Genomic DNA, 14,567 nt, shown 5'->3' with positions numbered 1-14,567 from the left:
TTTCAGGAGTCCACAATTTCGTTTTTATTTGAACCCGGGTCACCCGGCCCGGCCTGACGTGGGGCACCGGAACAGACACGGCCTGCACCCTCCCTGCCACCGTGTGGCCTGCGGGCCGATCAGCTGGCGATGGGCAGCAGCTCCTCGTCACCTGTGGACACAGAGAAGCTCGGCAGGTAGGTGTGGGGCTCGCCCAGGGCGTCTGTGGATGGGGACAGTCGGGATGGGGACGCCTCACGGAGGAGGGAAGGCAGCTTGGGCTGACTTGGGACCTGAGCTTGAGGCCAGAAACTGCTGCCTGCTTGCTGCATGACCTGGTGTCTCCAAAGTGCATCCCACAGAATGATCTGGTCTTTGGCCTCTTCTCCCAGTGGGGAGACACGGCACAGAAATCAAATGGCTGCTGTTCCCCTGGCATGCTATTACTGTGGTCATCACAGCATGACCATCAGGACCAGTGACGGCTGCCGTCAGCCGAGCCCTCACCGTCCAGGCACTGTGAAATCCGAGTGGGTACTTTTGTCCCATTTTACAGCAGAAAACAAAATGAGGCTCAAACTGGTACTCGCCCAACGTGGCCAGCCCGAACGTGGCAGCCCAGAAGCAGAGGCCGTCTCTGCCAGGCTCAGGTCTGGCCTGTGCCTCCCTGGTGCCCCGTCCCAGCTGGGGTAAGGGTTTAGCCCCACTTTACAGATGGGGAACAGGCCCAGAGAGCGGATGGGCCGGTCATCTGGTGGAGTCTAGAACTCACCTCTCCGGACCCCCACTCCCTACCAGGGCTCTCCCGCCTGGACCCAGTAGCACCCACGGGTCCTCCTACCGTTGCCGGGGACACCACAGTACTCCCTGCACTCCTTCTCTGAGTAGAACTTGTTGCCGTTGCCTTGGCAGCCGCCATAGGTGAAGAGGACGCATTTCCCCTGGGCGGCATCGAATGCCCAGAGCTGGCTGTAGCCTCGGCAGGGGCCGGTCACTATGGGGAGGCTGCAGGCCGCTGTGGGGAAGGTGGGGCGCGGAGCGTCAGTCCTTCTGCGCGGCCGACCCGGGACACCCGGCAAAGGGCCTGAACCAGGTTGCCCTGCTCGTCCAGAGCACTTGGTTCCTCCGGACTGGGAAGCTGGGACCCATGGAAACCAGTCACTGGCCTGGGGCACCCACATCCAGATGTGCACTTCCTGTGACTTCAGGAAGCTTGCCCCAGAATTCTACCCCTGGAACCTCCTCTCTCTCAGCTCCCTGTTCACCCGGCAGGTGTCTTGTTGGGAGGACAGGGTGTGGGGTGCAGCATGCATGGAGGGGAGGGGCCCGTGCTCACCCACGGTTCGGCAGGTCTGCAGACACTCCTTCTCTGAGGCGAAGTTGTTGCCGTTGCCCAGGCAGCCGCCATATTGGAAGGTCTCACAGGCCATGGATGAGCCATTATAGAAATACCTCGTGACCATCCCCAGGCAAGGGCCTTCTGCGTGGCCCAGCTGGCAGGCATCTGGAGAGGGGCAGAACAGCAGCTCTTACTGAGTGCTTCCTGTATACCTGTCACCGGGCTGGACGCTTAACATGCACCATCTAGTTTAGTTTTCCCCTCCACACTCACAGGAAGGATTGTCAACTCATTTTTATAGACGAGGAAATTGAGAGGTAAAGGGACCTGCCCAGGATCACAGAGTGCTGAGATTCAAAACCCCGTGGGCTCCAAAATCCGTGCCCATTCCACGCCATAACCCAGCGACCCACTGGCCCACCGTCCCGTGTTGGTCTTGTCCATCCAGGGACTCTAATAATAGCAGGTGGCGGTGCACTCGGCGACAGCAGCCGTGCCGGCCTGACCTCTCCCCTTTAGTCCCACACCCATGCCTTTTCTTCCACTGCTCCGGCCCCTGGAGGACCTTCCTCCATAGACCCCTGCCTGGATACCTGGACACCGCACGAATTCCCCTTCATCCAGGAAGTCCTCCTAGATCCCCTGACTCCTCCCTCCTCTGAGCTCCCCCACCCCCTTAGCTGACCCTGCCTTTTGGGTCCATCGGCTTCTCTGCCTGCCTCCCCTACCAGACCACAAGTTTGGAAAAGGCACGGGTTTGTCTGGATGACCCCCAGGACCCAGCACAGGGTGGAGCAGGGCTGAGCGTTTGCTGAGCAAGCTGGAGGGTGAGTCATTCGTGAACACTGTCCACCACGCAGGGCAACCTCACGTCCTGCTCCAACCTGCTCCCACAGAAGCCCTGATCGTGAGCACAGCAGGCTGTTATCCGCTGCGGAGAGGAGGAAACGTAGGCTAGGAGGCCACACAGTGGCACAGACAGGGCCAGAACGCGCTTCTCATCATGGAGTGGAGAGTTCCTGAGCCCAGGGGCCACACCTTATGTTCCTCTCTCTCCCCTCACGACCCCTGGCACCACGCAGAGGCCTTGATTTGCCTTTCCTAGTCCCAGTCCTTGACCAACAGACAAATAAGAAAGACTTCGTGGTGGTGGGGGCAGCTTGTGTGAGCCACCCATGGGCCCTTCCTCTCTGCAGTGTGACAGAAGCGGGTGGAAAGGTGAGTGGTCATTACCTTCCTTCTTGCTGAAATCAGTTGCTAGTGGCCCGGCCCCTGATCCTTCCTCTTCCTGGGGCAGCACAGCCCGCCGGGCTCTCTGGGGTGGAGAGAAAGAGAAGCTGTTGTGGGGACCTTGCCACTATTGCTCACCTGTACCCCTGGAATATATAAAAACCACTTGCTTTGGGAATCAGGGTGCACACAGAAGCAGAGTTACTACACCGGTTAATGGACTGGTTTTCCCAAAGGTATCAACCTGAATCCCAGAATGGGCATCACAAGATAGGTTTCTAGTCTGAAAGGAAAATCAGAACCATGGAGTAGAACAACACCCCTGTATCCAAATTCTAGTTGAAATGCCCAAAGGAATAAAATAGTGAGGGAAAAGGGGCGCCTGGGTGGCGCAGTCGGTTAAGCGTCCGACTTCGGCTCAGGTCACGATCTCGCGGTCCGCGAGTTCGAGCCCCGCGTCGGGCTCCGGGCTGACGGCTCGGAGCCTGGAGCCTGCTTCCGGTTCTGTGTCTCCCTCTCTCTCTGCCCCTCCCCCGTTCATGCTCTGTCTCTCTCTGTCCCAAAAATAAATAAACGTTAAATAAAAAAAATAAAAAATAAAATAGTGAGGGGGAAAAAAAATCATCTGAATTGGAAACCAGGGAAGAGCAGCATTTCCGTGCCAGAAACTTGAAGGTGTTTCTACACGGTGGAGTGTGGGTGTGAATGATTTGCAGGAAGGGCTGACCAGACTATCATTGTCAGTCGCTTGCAAAGGAAAAGCCACCTAGAAGGTATGGAGAAGGGACCCCAGACTGACCCTGACACTCTCAGCTGTGGCGGTGGGGAGTGGTGGGGACTAAAGAGCGGGGCAGGCTGCCAAAGCTGGCAAAAGGCTAAGTGTAGAGTCCCCTGAGGCAGGATCCCAAGGCCATTAAAAAAGGGATGAGCAGGGAAACTGCCAGCCAGCAGGGATGGGAGAGACTAGAATCTGAAAAAGTAAATCTGTGGTAACTTTCAATGTTCTCCTTTTAAGGTGCAACTAAAGCTATGATCAGGGACTCCCAACTGTCTCTCAAGCTGGTTGCACATAGGCCTTCTTCTTTGGTGAGGATGAAGGAAGAGAGAAAAAATCATGGCACAATTGAAATAATGCAGCTGCTCAGGAGAAATACCTCCACCACACGCAGGATGACAGCAGGAAACAGGAGAAAACTTAAACCATCAATGAATTCATGATGACACTGCGTCAATATCCCAGGGGCCAACGGTTATGGAAATGAATAGAATGAAAGAAGGAAGTTACTGGAGATGGGAAGGATTTTGTTTAATTTAACCATACCGTAGAGAATGAACTGGCTAAATGATCATAAGAAATATATTCACATAGTAGGAATTCTAGAAGGAGAGGCAATCGATATAGAAATAATAGAAGAAAACTTTTCTGAGTTGAAGAAAGACTTGAGTTGTCCAATTATAAATTGGGGTCAAAGGGAATGAGGTAAAATTAATGAAGAGCCCCACGTGGACACTTCCTAGAGACAAAGGATAAAGAGCCTAACGGACCGTGTAGTAAACAGCAGCATTAAATGACAGAATCTGCAGAGCAACATCTGAAGTTTATAAGAGAGAAAAGATTCCGTACTCATCTAAGCTGTTGACCATGTGATAAGCACATTTTCAAACACGCAGGGATCCAGTAGTTTGCCACCCATGTGTTTATTCAGAAAAAATAAAAATAAAAAACTACTTATAGAAATATTCCAGGGCACCTGGCTGGCTCAGTCAGTGGACCATGTGACTCTTAATCTTTGGGTTGTGAGTTCGAGCCCCATGTGGGGTACAGAGAGTACTTAAAAATAAAATCTTAAACCTACAAAAATATTCCCACCAATTGAGAGAGGAATCTAAGTACAAAAAAAAAAATGGATGATGCAATAGCAAGAAATTATGATAAACTATAAAGCCAATAAAACAGAGTTGAGGTTAAATGGTTGTTCCAATGGTCACATAACGTAAATGTTAAAAGTCATCCTCAGAACAAAAGGTGGAGGGGTGCCTCGGTGTCTCAGTCGGTTGAGCGTCCGACTTCGGCTCAGGTCATGATCTCACAGCGCGTGAGTTCGAGCCCCGCGTCGGGCTCTGTGCTGACAGCTCGGAGCCCGGAGCCTGCTTCCGATTCTGTGTCTCCCTCTCTCTCTGCCCCTCCCCCCCCTCACAGTCTGTCTGTCCCTACCTCAAGAATCAACATTAAAAAAAAAAATGTAACAAAAGGTGGAAAATATAAATGTCAACCTCAGATTACATCCACAAAACCAGACATGTGGGAAGCCTGGAAAGAAGAAATGCAAAGTGTGCTCCAGTTTTCTTTTCTGCAAAGGCAGACACCACTTATGGTTTCATGCTTGACAGTGATAAAGAAATACAGATTCCGTCGAGATGGGCGTGAAGATGGAAGATCCAAATTTCCCTCAAGATCGCCTTTTCCCAGTCCTAACAGCAAGAAAATGAATTCAGAATATCAGTCTCCAAATGTTCATCAGCATGGCTCAGTCAAGGAAAGGGGCATGGTGGAAAGCAAAAAGTAAAACGGTTGATCAAGGAAAGAAATCAAGTATTTTGGAGCTGAACAGGATGGTCAACTCCTAACTCTGCCCTCTAACTCCCAAGTCATTCAATTTCTGATCATTCTCCCTAAGACTCCCGAATCCTGAGAGAAGGAAATTAATTGAGGGACCTTTTCTTTTTCCTCTTCTGACAGAGAAGTCGTGAAGACGACTTCTGGGAAGAAAAGAGGAAACAGACTAGAGGCCTTCTCTCTCTAAGTGAAGGTTCTGGGACTACACGATCAAATGCACCAGGGGTATTGACATGGGGCAGACAGATGTCACTGCCCTGACCAGGTGGAATGAACCCCACGTAGTTCTTCAAAAGAGAAAGCAAGCAAGGGTATTCCAGCCAAGATGGCATGCCTTAGGAAAGCTCTTCCACCCCTGCTCCTTCCCACCCTTTCCTTGGACTTCAGAAAAGTCAATGGAACACAAAATACCCAGACCTTAGACTGCATTTGGGTAGGAGGGGGCTCAGCTCAATTTTATTGGGGGAAATGACCAAGGAATAAATGAAACCCCCCACCCCACCATATCACAGCAGACAGGCTAAAACTGAGCAGGAACAAGATAAAAAGAAATGGCACAGAGACTATCCAGACCCATTTCTGAGATGAAGGAGTAAATAGGCTGCACTATAGAAAGAGCCCGACTGTGGTGGCTCCTGTCATGAACTGCCTAGACCTCCCCTGAGGAGTGGGCTTACATTCCCAGCCTGAGCTGTCAGCCCCTGTTGGGACTGCCTCAGCTAAGGGGACCCCTCTCACTCAGGGTCATGCTTCCTCCCCCAGGCTGATCCCCAGAACATGATCAAAATCCGGGTATTAAGGCCCCACCCCTTGGCACCATCATGAGACAACTCCAAAGGTTCCCCCCACCCCCACCCAGTTCTAGAGCTCCCACAGGGTTGGCTGAGGCATCATGACCACATCACCGGTCCACTTCTCCTGCCCAGTTCTTCCTTCACACCTGCTCTACAGGTGTTGATCTAGGAAACCCCACCTATGACACCAATGTAGAAGAAAATACAACTCAACAAGCTGAAGGAAATTCTTCAGTGGCCTCAAGCTATAAAATTGCTTAATGAAAACATATATTCATTAAAACAAGACTCAAAGACAAAGTGGTAAACAACAGAATACAATAAAAGACAAAATTCAGGCCTAGATATAAAAAATTGAGAACGAAGACAACATACATTCAGAGCTAGTGAATAAGTCAGAAATAGCAAGGAACAGAATAGATGCTGCTAAATGGAATGACTGTCCCAGAAGAAAGACGAGCGAGAATCCCGGGAGAAGCCCAGTGAATACAGATGAAAGCAACTGAGAACACCTAGCATGTGTGGAAGACAAAGATGCTCCAGGATGAGAGAACAAGTGTTCCCAAAGTAGCAAAACCCCACAGAAAAATGTAATCTGTGGATGGGAAGGGCACACTGAATTCCAGGAAATTCTGGCATGGAATTCTCAACACCAAGACATGTCCTTGTTAAGATACTGACTGTGGAGTGTTCCGGCTGACTCGGTCAGTAGAGCATGTGACTCTTGATCTCAGGATCGTGAGTGCATGCCCCATATTGGGCTTAAAGCTTACTTTAAAAAATTGAAAAAAAAAAAAAAGATACAGAGTTCAAGGATAAAGTTTGTCCTGGCATCTGGGCAGAAGAAACAAATTGCTTACAAGGAGAAGAAACAGCAGGCTGGCCTCAGGCTTTCCCAGAGTGATGATTAGCTCTTGAGAACAACAGAGCAGTGCAGACAACATTCCGAGGGAAAGGAAACATGACCCAAGAATGTGACGCCCAAGCAAAATGCCATTCAAGTATGAAGGAAATGGGCAGACTTTTCTCAAACGGAAGAATCCAAGGATTAAAACACCCATGAACCCGCCTTGTAAACACCACTTGGTGAAGGCATTAATGAAGAGATTGATAGAAATAAGTAACTCAGGAATGGAGACGCTGTGGTTATATTCACCAAGAGTGAGTGTAGAATCCATTCCAGAACTTTTACTAAGTGACTGGGAAAGATGGCGACAGATGCTTATTTGAAGTTCAAAAAGTCCAACCGCGTTGTTTTTTTCTTAATTCAAATAAAACTACAAAGAATGCTTTTTAAAGCTCAAAATAACATCTGCGATATCATCCCATTTTATAACAGTATGCCTGAATCTGTGCAGAAATCTGTGCATTCCTTCTATCTGTCCTTCCCTCCACATGTGCACGTGCCAAAATTGCTGGATTAATGTGAATATTGGTAGTTTTTGGGTGGTGGCATTTTTTTTTTTTAATTTTTTTTTTCAACGCTTTTTTATTTATTTTTGGGACAGAGAGAGACAGAGCATGAACGGGGGAGGGGCAGAGAGAGAGGGAGACACAGAATCTGAAACAGGCTCCAGGCTCCGAGCCATCAGCCCAGAGCCTGACGCGGGGCTCGAACTCATGGACCGCGAGATCGTGACCTGGCTGAAGTCGGACACTTAACCGACTGCGCCACCCAGGCGCCCCTAGGTGGTGGCATTTTTTAAAACTCTTACTCTGTATCCTTTTCAGCATGATTTTAATTCTTTATTTTTATTTATCTTATTTTTATCTTTTTTAATTTTAATTCCGTATAATGAGCACATGTTGGCTTTCGTAAAATCAATGATAATTTTTCTTTAAAAACACAGAAGCAAACAATGTTAACAGTGCTGATTCTATGTAGGAATAAGGACACTCTTTTCTTACTTTCTTGTATTTTAAAAAAATTTTTGAGACTATGTTTCTAATATATTTATAATATATATTTGTTCAGAAACATAGCCTTGAAAATTTATACATGTATACACGCATGTATATGCACACACACGTTGGTAAAATAAATCCGGATATATAATTTCCAAATAATGACAGAAAAAAAAAAAAAAAACGAAGAAAGCTTAATCGATATGGTAAAGGCAGGAAAATAAAGCAGAAGAGTAAGGAAGCCCAAAACATCAAAAGGCAGAATAGTAGATAGAAGAGGTGACTGAGAAGCTGCCTGCTCTCAGGTTTGCTGGTTTTTTGGAGATCAATTGACTTTGTCTTTTATTTCTTAAGTATTGGGTATCATCATTTCGTTATTGAGTATTTCACTGGCTTTAGGCACTATGCTAAGAATTTTTCCAATATGTCACTGAATTCTAGCCCATGGAAGGTAAGTGTAACTACCCCATTTCACAGATGAGGAAAAGTGAGGTCTGGATAGGGCACCAACTGGCCCAGATGGTAGATCTGAGATTGAGCCCTGTGGGGGGGGGGGAGGGTTCTGACTTCAAGACCCCATGCCTTCCACTGCCTTCTCTCAACCTCTCTCAATGACCCCACCCACCACCACAGTGGGACCTAAGCAAGGGCAGCAAAAATCAAGCAGGCAGGGTGGGGATGGGGTGGGAAAAAGTGCTCACCGTGAGTGGAGAGGGCTCTGGTTCCTGCTCCCCAGGGACACACTCACCTAGGCCAGGACAGAAGAGAGAGGTGGGTAAGAGGGCCAAGACCCAGAGAGGGCTTTGTTTCTTTCATAATGCTAATGACTGCGTGCCAGGGGGCACTCCGCTGGGAACTGTCTTCTGCATTAACCCGCTTCATGAATGGCTCCACTCACGTGGCCTGCTGAAGGTCATTCGTTGGAAAAGCCACAAGCTGGTGGCCGCACCATCGTCGCCAGCAGCACCATCAAAGAACAGCAATGGCTAACGCTTACTGAGCACTTACTAGACACTGGGCACAGCGCTATCGTATTTAAAGGCTTCCTCTCACTGACTTCCCACAGCAACATATAAGAGAGGCAGTGTGATGCCCCATTTTACAGATGAGGAAAATAAGGCCCCGGAAGGTTGACTAGCCAGAAGCCACACAGCTCAACTTGAATTTCGGTACTCTACCTCGAGCCCATACTCTTGACCCCAATACTGGATTGCCTTCTGCGAGCTACCTGTGGATTCTGGCTATAACCTCAGTTTAACAGGTGGCACGAGGCTGAATGCTCAATTGGTTCTAGTCTCAGCTCCACCAAGCACATTTGCTGTGTGACCTGGAACAAATCTGGGGGCCCCGGCTACCTTCTCTATAAAGAGGGGAGGGGGACTATAATCCTACGTATCTCCGAGGGTTACAGGAAAGACCCAGGGCCTGGGAAGATGCTCTCTGAGGACCGTGAAGGATGAGGAGGAGACAGAAAGGTGGGGTGGGGCGGGGCGGGGTCACATTTACCTTTGTCGGCCATCGTGAAGATGGAGTCCTCGGGGATGCCCACACCCAAGGCGACCTCCCTGAACTCCTCCAGCAGGCTTTCTCGAAGCTGTGGCTGTCGCCCTGCAAGGGAAGCAGAGAAGACGCCTCGAACCCCAGGTGCCTAGGCTAGCAAGACGTGGGATTATTTTGCCCAGTGATTGTCATTTAGGAGCTGGAAGCTATCAGCCCAGTGTGATCTCCTCAATACACTTATGGAAAGATTGGCTCCACAAGGAGAAGAGGTGTCCCTCCCAGACTCCCTCCGACCCCAGGTCTCCCAAATCCCCACGCGTGGTTTTTTCTGCTGGTTCTGTTACAGACCCGGAAACTCTGGAATTAAAAACCAAAAGAAAAGGATTCTACCTCAGACGGGAGACTGAGCTCTGCCTCCTCCAGGGGGAGTAAATGTTTCCACCTTTCCCACAACTACGGTTTTATCAGAAGGATGGAGCAGAACTCCCGACTCCTCCCCACTCCACTGTCCCTAAATCACTGGCCTCCTCCCGCCCCCAACTCCTGTGGACTTATCTAGCTCCACGCTGTTACCATAGAGCTTGGCGGTAATGGTGGGCCCATGGTGGTGGCTGAATTTCTTGGTCAGAAGGATGGCGTACTCGTCATAGTTGGTGTGGACCACATAGGACTCCATGGTGATGTTCCATCCTGCATGGGGGATGCGGGAGGCCAAAGGCATCGGTTGTCAGAAGGCTCCTCTAGCCTGAATTCCTTCACCTATTCACCCGTACATCATCTGTTCGTCCATCCATCTATCCATCCATCTCCTCCATATATTTATCATTAATTCATCCACCATCATCCCATCCATCCATCCTTTCCATACGTCAAACCATTTCCTTCCTTCTTTCCTTCCCTTCTACTTCCCTTCCCTTCTCTCCCCCCTTCTTTCCTCCACCCATTAACCCATCGATTTATCTGCTAGATGACTGATTAACTCACTTATCTGCCATCCATATATGCGCTCGTTTACCAATCATTTGCTTATTTTCTCATTTATTTATTCAAACATCCACCTACCCAAACATTCATAGGTTCCACTTCCAGCGCAGTTATTTGACACATAGAGCATAGTCAACAAACATCTGCTGGGTGAATGAATAAATTCATGTCCAGAAGGAATAAATTCCTTCTGTGACAGCACCATGCACCCTGCACATGGTAGATGTTTAGCATAATTTTTATCAACTGATTGCAGATGGCCACCATGAACGCTGACGAACTCCTGATGTTATCCTCAGAATTCAGTGACACCCCTTTCATTCTGGATGCTCTCGAGTGCACGAGAGAGAAGGCAGGAGAAGGGAAAGAGGAGGAATACATACAGAAAGCCCAGAGGACATCTCAGAAAAATGGGAGGGAAGGCTTTGGGGACACAGAGAGGTGAGGCAGAAGGAAAAACAGGTTAAGACACCACAAGGTCTTTTTCAGCAAAGGGGAGAGAGCTGCGGAGGATGCCTCCAATTCAACTTACTGGGCTTATGATAGAGGAACTTTCCGTCAGTGTCTGTTTTCTCATAAGCCCCGGAGATCTCCTCGCAGGTGCCTCTCCTGGAGATGTACACACCAAAAGAAAGGTAACCGCTGGTAGAGACCGTGGTCCCCACACCCACTCTCCTGCGGGGTCCTCTTCACATTTTTTTCTTTTGTAATTTGGAACGTAGCACTTCCAAACATCCTGTTTAATCCTCATGCCAGTCCTAGGAGACCCACGCACGTACAAGGGAACAGAGGGACAGAGGAAAAAGGGACTAATCTTGCCCCTTGGCAAAGCCAGCCCTAAACGTCAACTTCCTGAACCAAATCTGCACATCAGACTGATGCAGTAGGGGGGGAGTGATGAATGAATGCTTTAATTCCTTTATTACTCTGTGTCTCTCTGGCCCCAGGTCCCTCTGTGAAAGGGGGATAATGACACCTCAAATTGCCATTGTCAGGATCCAAGAGGATACTATTAAACAGCTTTGGGGCGCCTGGGTGGCTCAGTCAGTTAAGCGCCGGACTTCAGCTCAGGTCGTGATCTTGCGGTTTGTGGGTTCGAGCCCCGCGTTAGGCTCTGTGCTGACAGCTCAGAGCCTGGAACCTGCTTTGGATTCTGGGTCTCCCTATCTCTCTGCCCCTCCCCCATTTGCTCTCTGTCTCCCTCAAAAATAAACATTAAAAAAACCACAACAGGGCGCCTGGGTGGCGCAGTTGGTTGAGCGTCCGACTTCAGCCAGGTCACGATCTCGCGGTCCGTGAGTTCGAGCCCCGCGTCAGGCTCTGGGCTGATGGCTCCGAGCCTGGAGCCTGTTTCCGATTCTGTGTCTCCCTCTCTCTCTGCCCCTCCCCCGTTCATGCTCTGTCTCTCTCTGTCCCAAAAAAAATAAATAAAAAACGTTGAAAAAAAAAATTAAAAAAAAAAAAAAAAAAAAAAAAAAAAAAAAAAACACAACAGCTTAGAGTAAGCACTATGCACATACTAGCTGTTGTTACGATGATTGTTATTTATCTTATCAACATTTATCGAGCAGCATCTATGTGCCAGGCACTGTGTGACAGGCTGAGGATATAGAGGAGGGCAAGATGGACTCTGTCCCCTCATGGACCTCAGGACTGAGCAGGGCCCATGGGCAGACCAGAGGCAGATGCAATCAGTGTGCCAAGTGGGGAGAAGCATGAGGTGCTCCAAGAGCACAAAGGAAGGTGTGTAACCTGAACCTGGGTGGGGGTGAGGGTGGCAGTCAGGGATGGCTTCCTGGAGGAAGTGACCTAGAACCTGAGTCCTAAAGGATCCATAGGAATTAGCCCAGAGAGGTGGGGAGACGTTTCGCCAGTAGAAGGAACATCAGGTGCAAGAGGGTGAAGGGCTTCAGGAGCTCAAAGTCTACTTGGGTCGGTCACCGAATACCTGGTGAGTCCTGGTAGGGGCCTAGAAGGCCCCATTAATGGAGTTGAACTTTATCCCCAGGGCAATAGGGAGCTATGGAAAACTTTGAGCAGATGCGAGTTTTCAAGAGGTCTTTTGTTTGCTGGGTAAACGGTCGGAGATTAGAGGTGGGGAGAAGTGTAGAGACGGGGTGTCGTAGACAGCAAGGAGAGACAGGCAGGTGGCTTGGCAGGGTGGGGATGGTAAAGAAGGGAGCAGAGGGCAGCTTGGAGGGATTTAGGAGGAGAATGGACAGGGCTTGACGGTGGACTGAACAGCCTGTGGCAGCAGAGAGAGGAGTCTCAATGCCTCCCTCCCACCCACGTTTCCAGGTTGGGTCCTGGGGGTTGGCAGGGCCCTGACTGAGCTAAGGGACACCGCAGGATCGAGTTGCAAACCAGGCTGCAAAGTAGGCACGTGTCAGGGCGCTGCGTGGCGGAGGGCAGCGGAGGGCCCTGGAGCTCGGAGGCAAGGTCCCGGCTGGAGGTAGAGACCTTAACTCTCCGGGACTGGGTGGTGACTGAAGCCGGGCGGGGGTGGCAGATGGGCCCTGGTCCCCCTCGCCCCTCCCGCCCCATCCCCGTTCTCACCGCCAACGAGTGCTGGTCATGCTGATCTCCTTGTCCGTCGCCCCCTTGCCCAGCACCAGCGTGCTCATGGACATCCTGTCCATGAACTTCTTCAGCCACGGGCAGGTGGAGCCCATGGCCACGTGGAACCACTTCCCGTAGATCTAGGAGAGAGCCACAAGCTCCGAGGATCTGGATTCGCCTCAGAGCGCAGAGACGACTGGCCAGGCACCTGCTCCCTTCCCTCCTCTCTACGCTCCCTTCCCTCCCTCCAGTAGCTAACTGGAGGCCACGCAGCTTCGAGGACGGATGGGGCCTAACGGTGGCCCCACATTACCACAGCAAGCCTAGGAAGGGGGTGTGTGCACGGGGTCCCATGCTGCTTGGGGGGAAGGCCTTACCCTGTTTAGGCACAGGATCTGCGCTGCTCACGTGGATGAGGCACAAATCCCCGTGGTTGAAGGTCATCATCAACCACGGCCCCCAGAGCAGCAGTCCCGTCTTTCACTCCTCTGGGGACAGGGAGCTCGGCGCCTTGAAGGCAGCCCGTAGCTCCGTGTTAGAAATGGTCTCCCTTCCTTGAACTAGTAATTCAGGACAAGGCTGCCGCCCCTTTCTCCCACCCACAGGGCAAAGGGTGGAAAGAGCCCTCACACCCCTGAAGACCCCGGGGAGCCTCCTATGCTTCGCCACCCCAGATGACCCCAGGACCCTGCTCCTCCGGGCCCCTCCACCCACAACCCTTGCTTGTCTCTAGCATAGACAAAATCCACAGCCAGAAGGCTCTGAGAGCCCCTCATACCGATGCGGACACTGAGCCCTGGGTGGGCAAGGTCCTGTTCAAGGTCACCCAGTGACTGGGGACAGAACTGGGGTCGGAGAGTGGTCCTGGGGCTCCCCCACACAGCACTTAACAGCCGGCCCTCTTAATCCCACCGGCCCGATCTCTGTCCTGTTTCTCTGCTCCCCGTTACCCCTCACGTCTACCCCGTGCCACCCAGACCTCTGTCCACAGCCAGGCCTGTAAGGGCAGAGGGCCCAGGATGGTAACGGGGGTTGGGGGCAGGGGGGAGAAGGGGCCGAAAGGTGAAGGGCGGGAGGAGGGGGGCAGGAGGTCACGGAAAGCTAAACCCTGTGAGGGGGCTGCAGGGGCAGCAGACAGCACGAAGCCTTTTCCAGGCTGGGTTATAACTGAAGCACGGATTCCCCTTGTGCCCCCAAGAAGGCAGGTTCACATGTGAGGGCATCTGACTCAGAGATCGTCAGACGAGAGGCCCAATGGAATGGCAGGTGCATAAAGTTGTAGTTTCGGCGAATCCCGGGCGGTCTGAGCAGAAGGGCCCTTGGGGACCCAGCCCCCGAGTTTCGGCTTGGGAGACTGGCCCCCCTGAGAGGCCCACCTGCTCAGACACCCCGCCATCGCCGCCTGAGAGGCCAGCCTTACCCTAGAGATGTCAAAGTTCTCTTGCACTTGGATGTCATCGGGCGGCGTCAGCACGGGGCTGGCACTCACCGCCAGGCAGGCAGTGAGCAGCAGAAACAGAGCCCTGAGGCTCCGCATGGTTCTGGGCTCTTCTGCCTCGGTGTCACTCACAAACTCAGTCTGGGGACAGAGGAGCCACCGTGTCTCTGCCTGCAGCAGCTGTGAACTGACACTGGGGAGGGGGCCTGCAGCCTGTAGGTG

General features: G+C 51.2%; 1 protein-coding gene across 1 annotated transcript; it reads right to left on the bottom strand.

Annotated features, from left to right (window-relative positions):
• AMBP (alpha-1-microglobulin/bikunin precursor) lies at positions 1-14,567 on the bottom strand. The gene is made up of 10 exons (XM_058694417.1): positions 14,328-14,567; positions 12,905-13,047; positions 10,881-10,957; positions 9,938-10,054; positions 9,371-9,472; positions 8,566-8,612; positions 2,552-2,633; positions 1,316-1,483; positions 821-994; positions 1-151 (listed from the first exon to the last, which is right to left on the bottom strand). The coding sequence occupies exons 1-10, from the start codon at positions 14,442-14,444 to the stop codon at positions 120-122; spliced, it is 1,059 nt and encodes a 352-aa protein (XP_058550400.1). The 5' UTR covers positions 14,445-14,567; the 3' UTR covers positions 1-119.

The sequence above is a fragment of the Neofelis nebulosa genome, chromosome 12 (genome assembly GCF_028018385.1).
Source record: "Neofelis nebulosa isolate mNeoNeb1 chromosome 12, mNeoNeb1.pri, whole genome shotgun sequence".
NCBI lineage: Eukaryota > Metazoa > Chordata > Mammalia > Carnivora > Felidae > Neofelis > Neofelis nebulosa.
The sequence above is the reverse complement of the archived record's forward strand: the minus strand, read 5'-3'. Positions and strand labels throughout refer to the sequence as shown.

What these genes read in the sequence shown, in the direction of transcription:
- AMBP (XM_058694417.1), bottom strand. Translation starts at nt 14,444, where the DNA reads ATGCGGAGCCTCAGGGCTCTGTTTCTGCTGCTCACTGCCTGCCTGGCG. An exon ending in GTTCCTCTATCATAAGCCCA is followed by an intron (nt 10,055 to 10,880) that starts GTAAGTTGAATT and finishes TCCCCCATGCAG; the next exon opens with GATGGAACATCACCATGGAG. An exon ending in TGATTTCAGCAAGAAGGAAG is followed by an intron (nt 1,484 to 2,551) that starts GTAATGACCACT and finishes GCCCCTCTCCAG; the next exon opens with ATGCCTGCCAGCTGGGCCAC.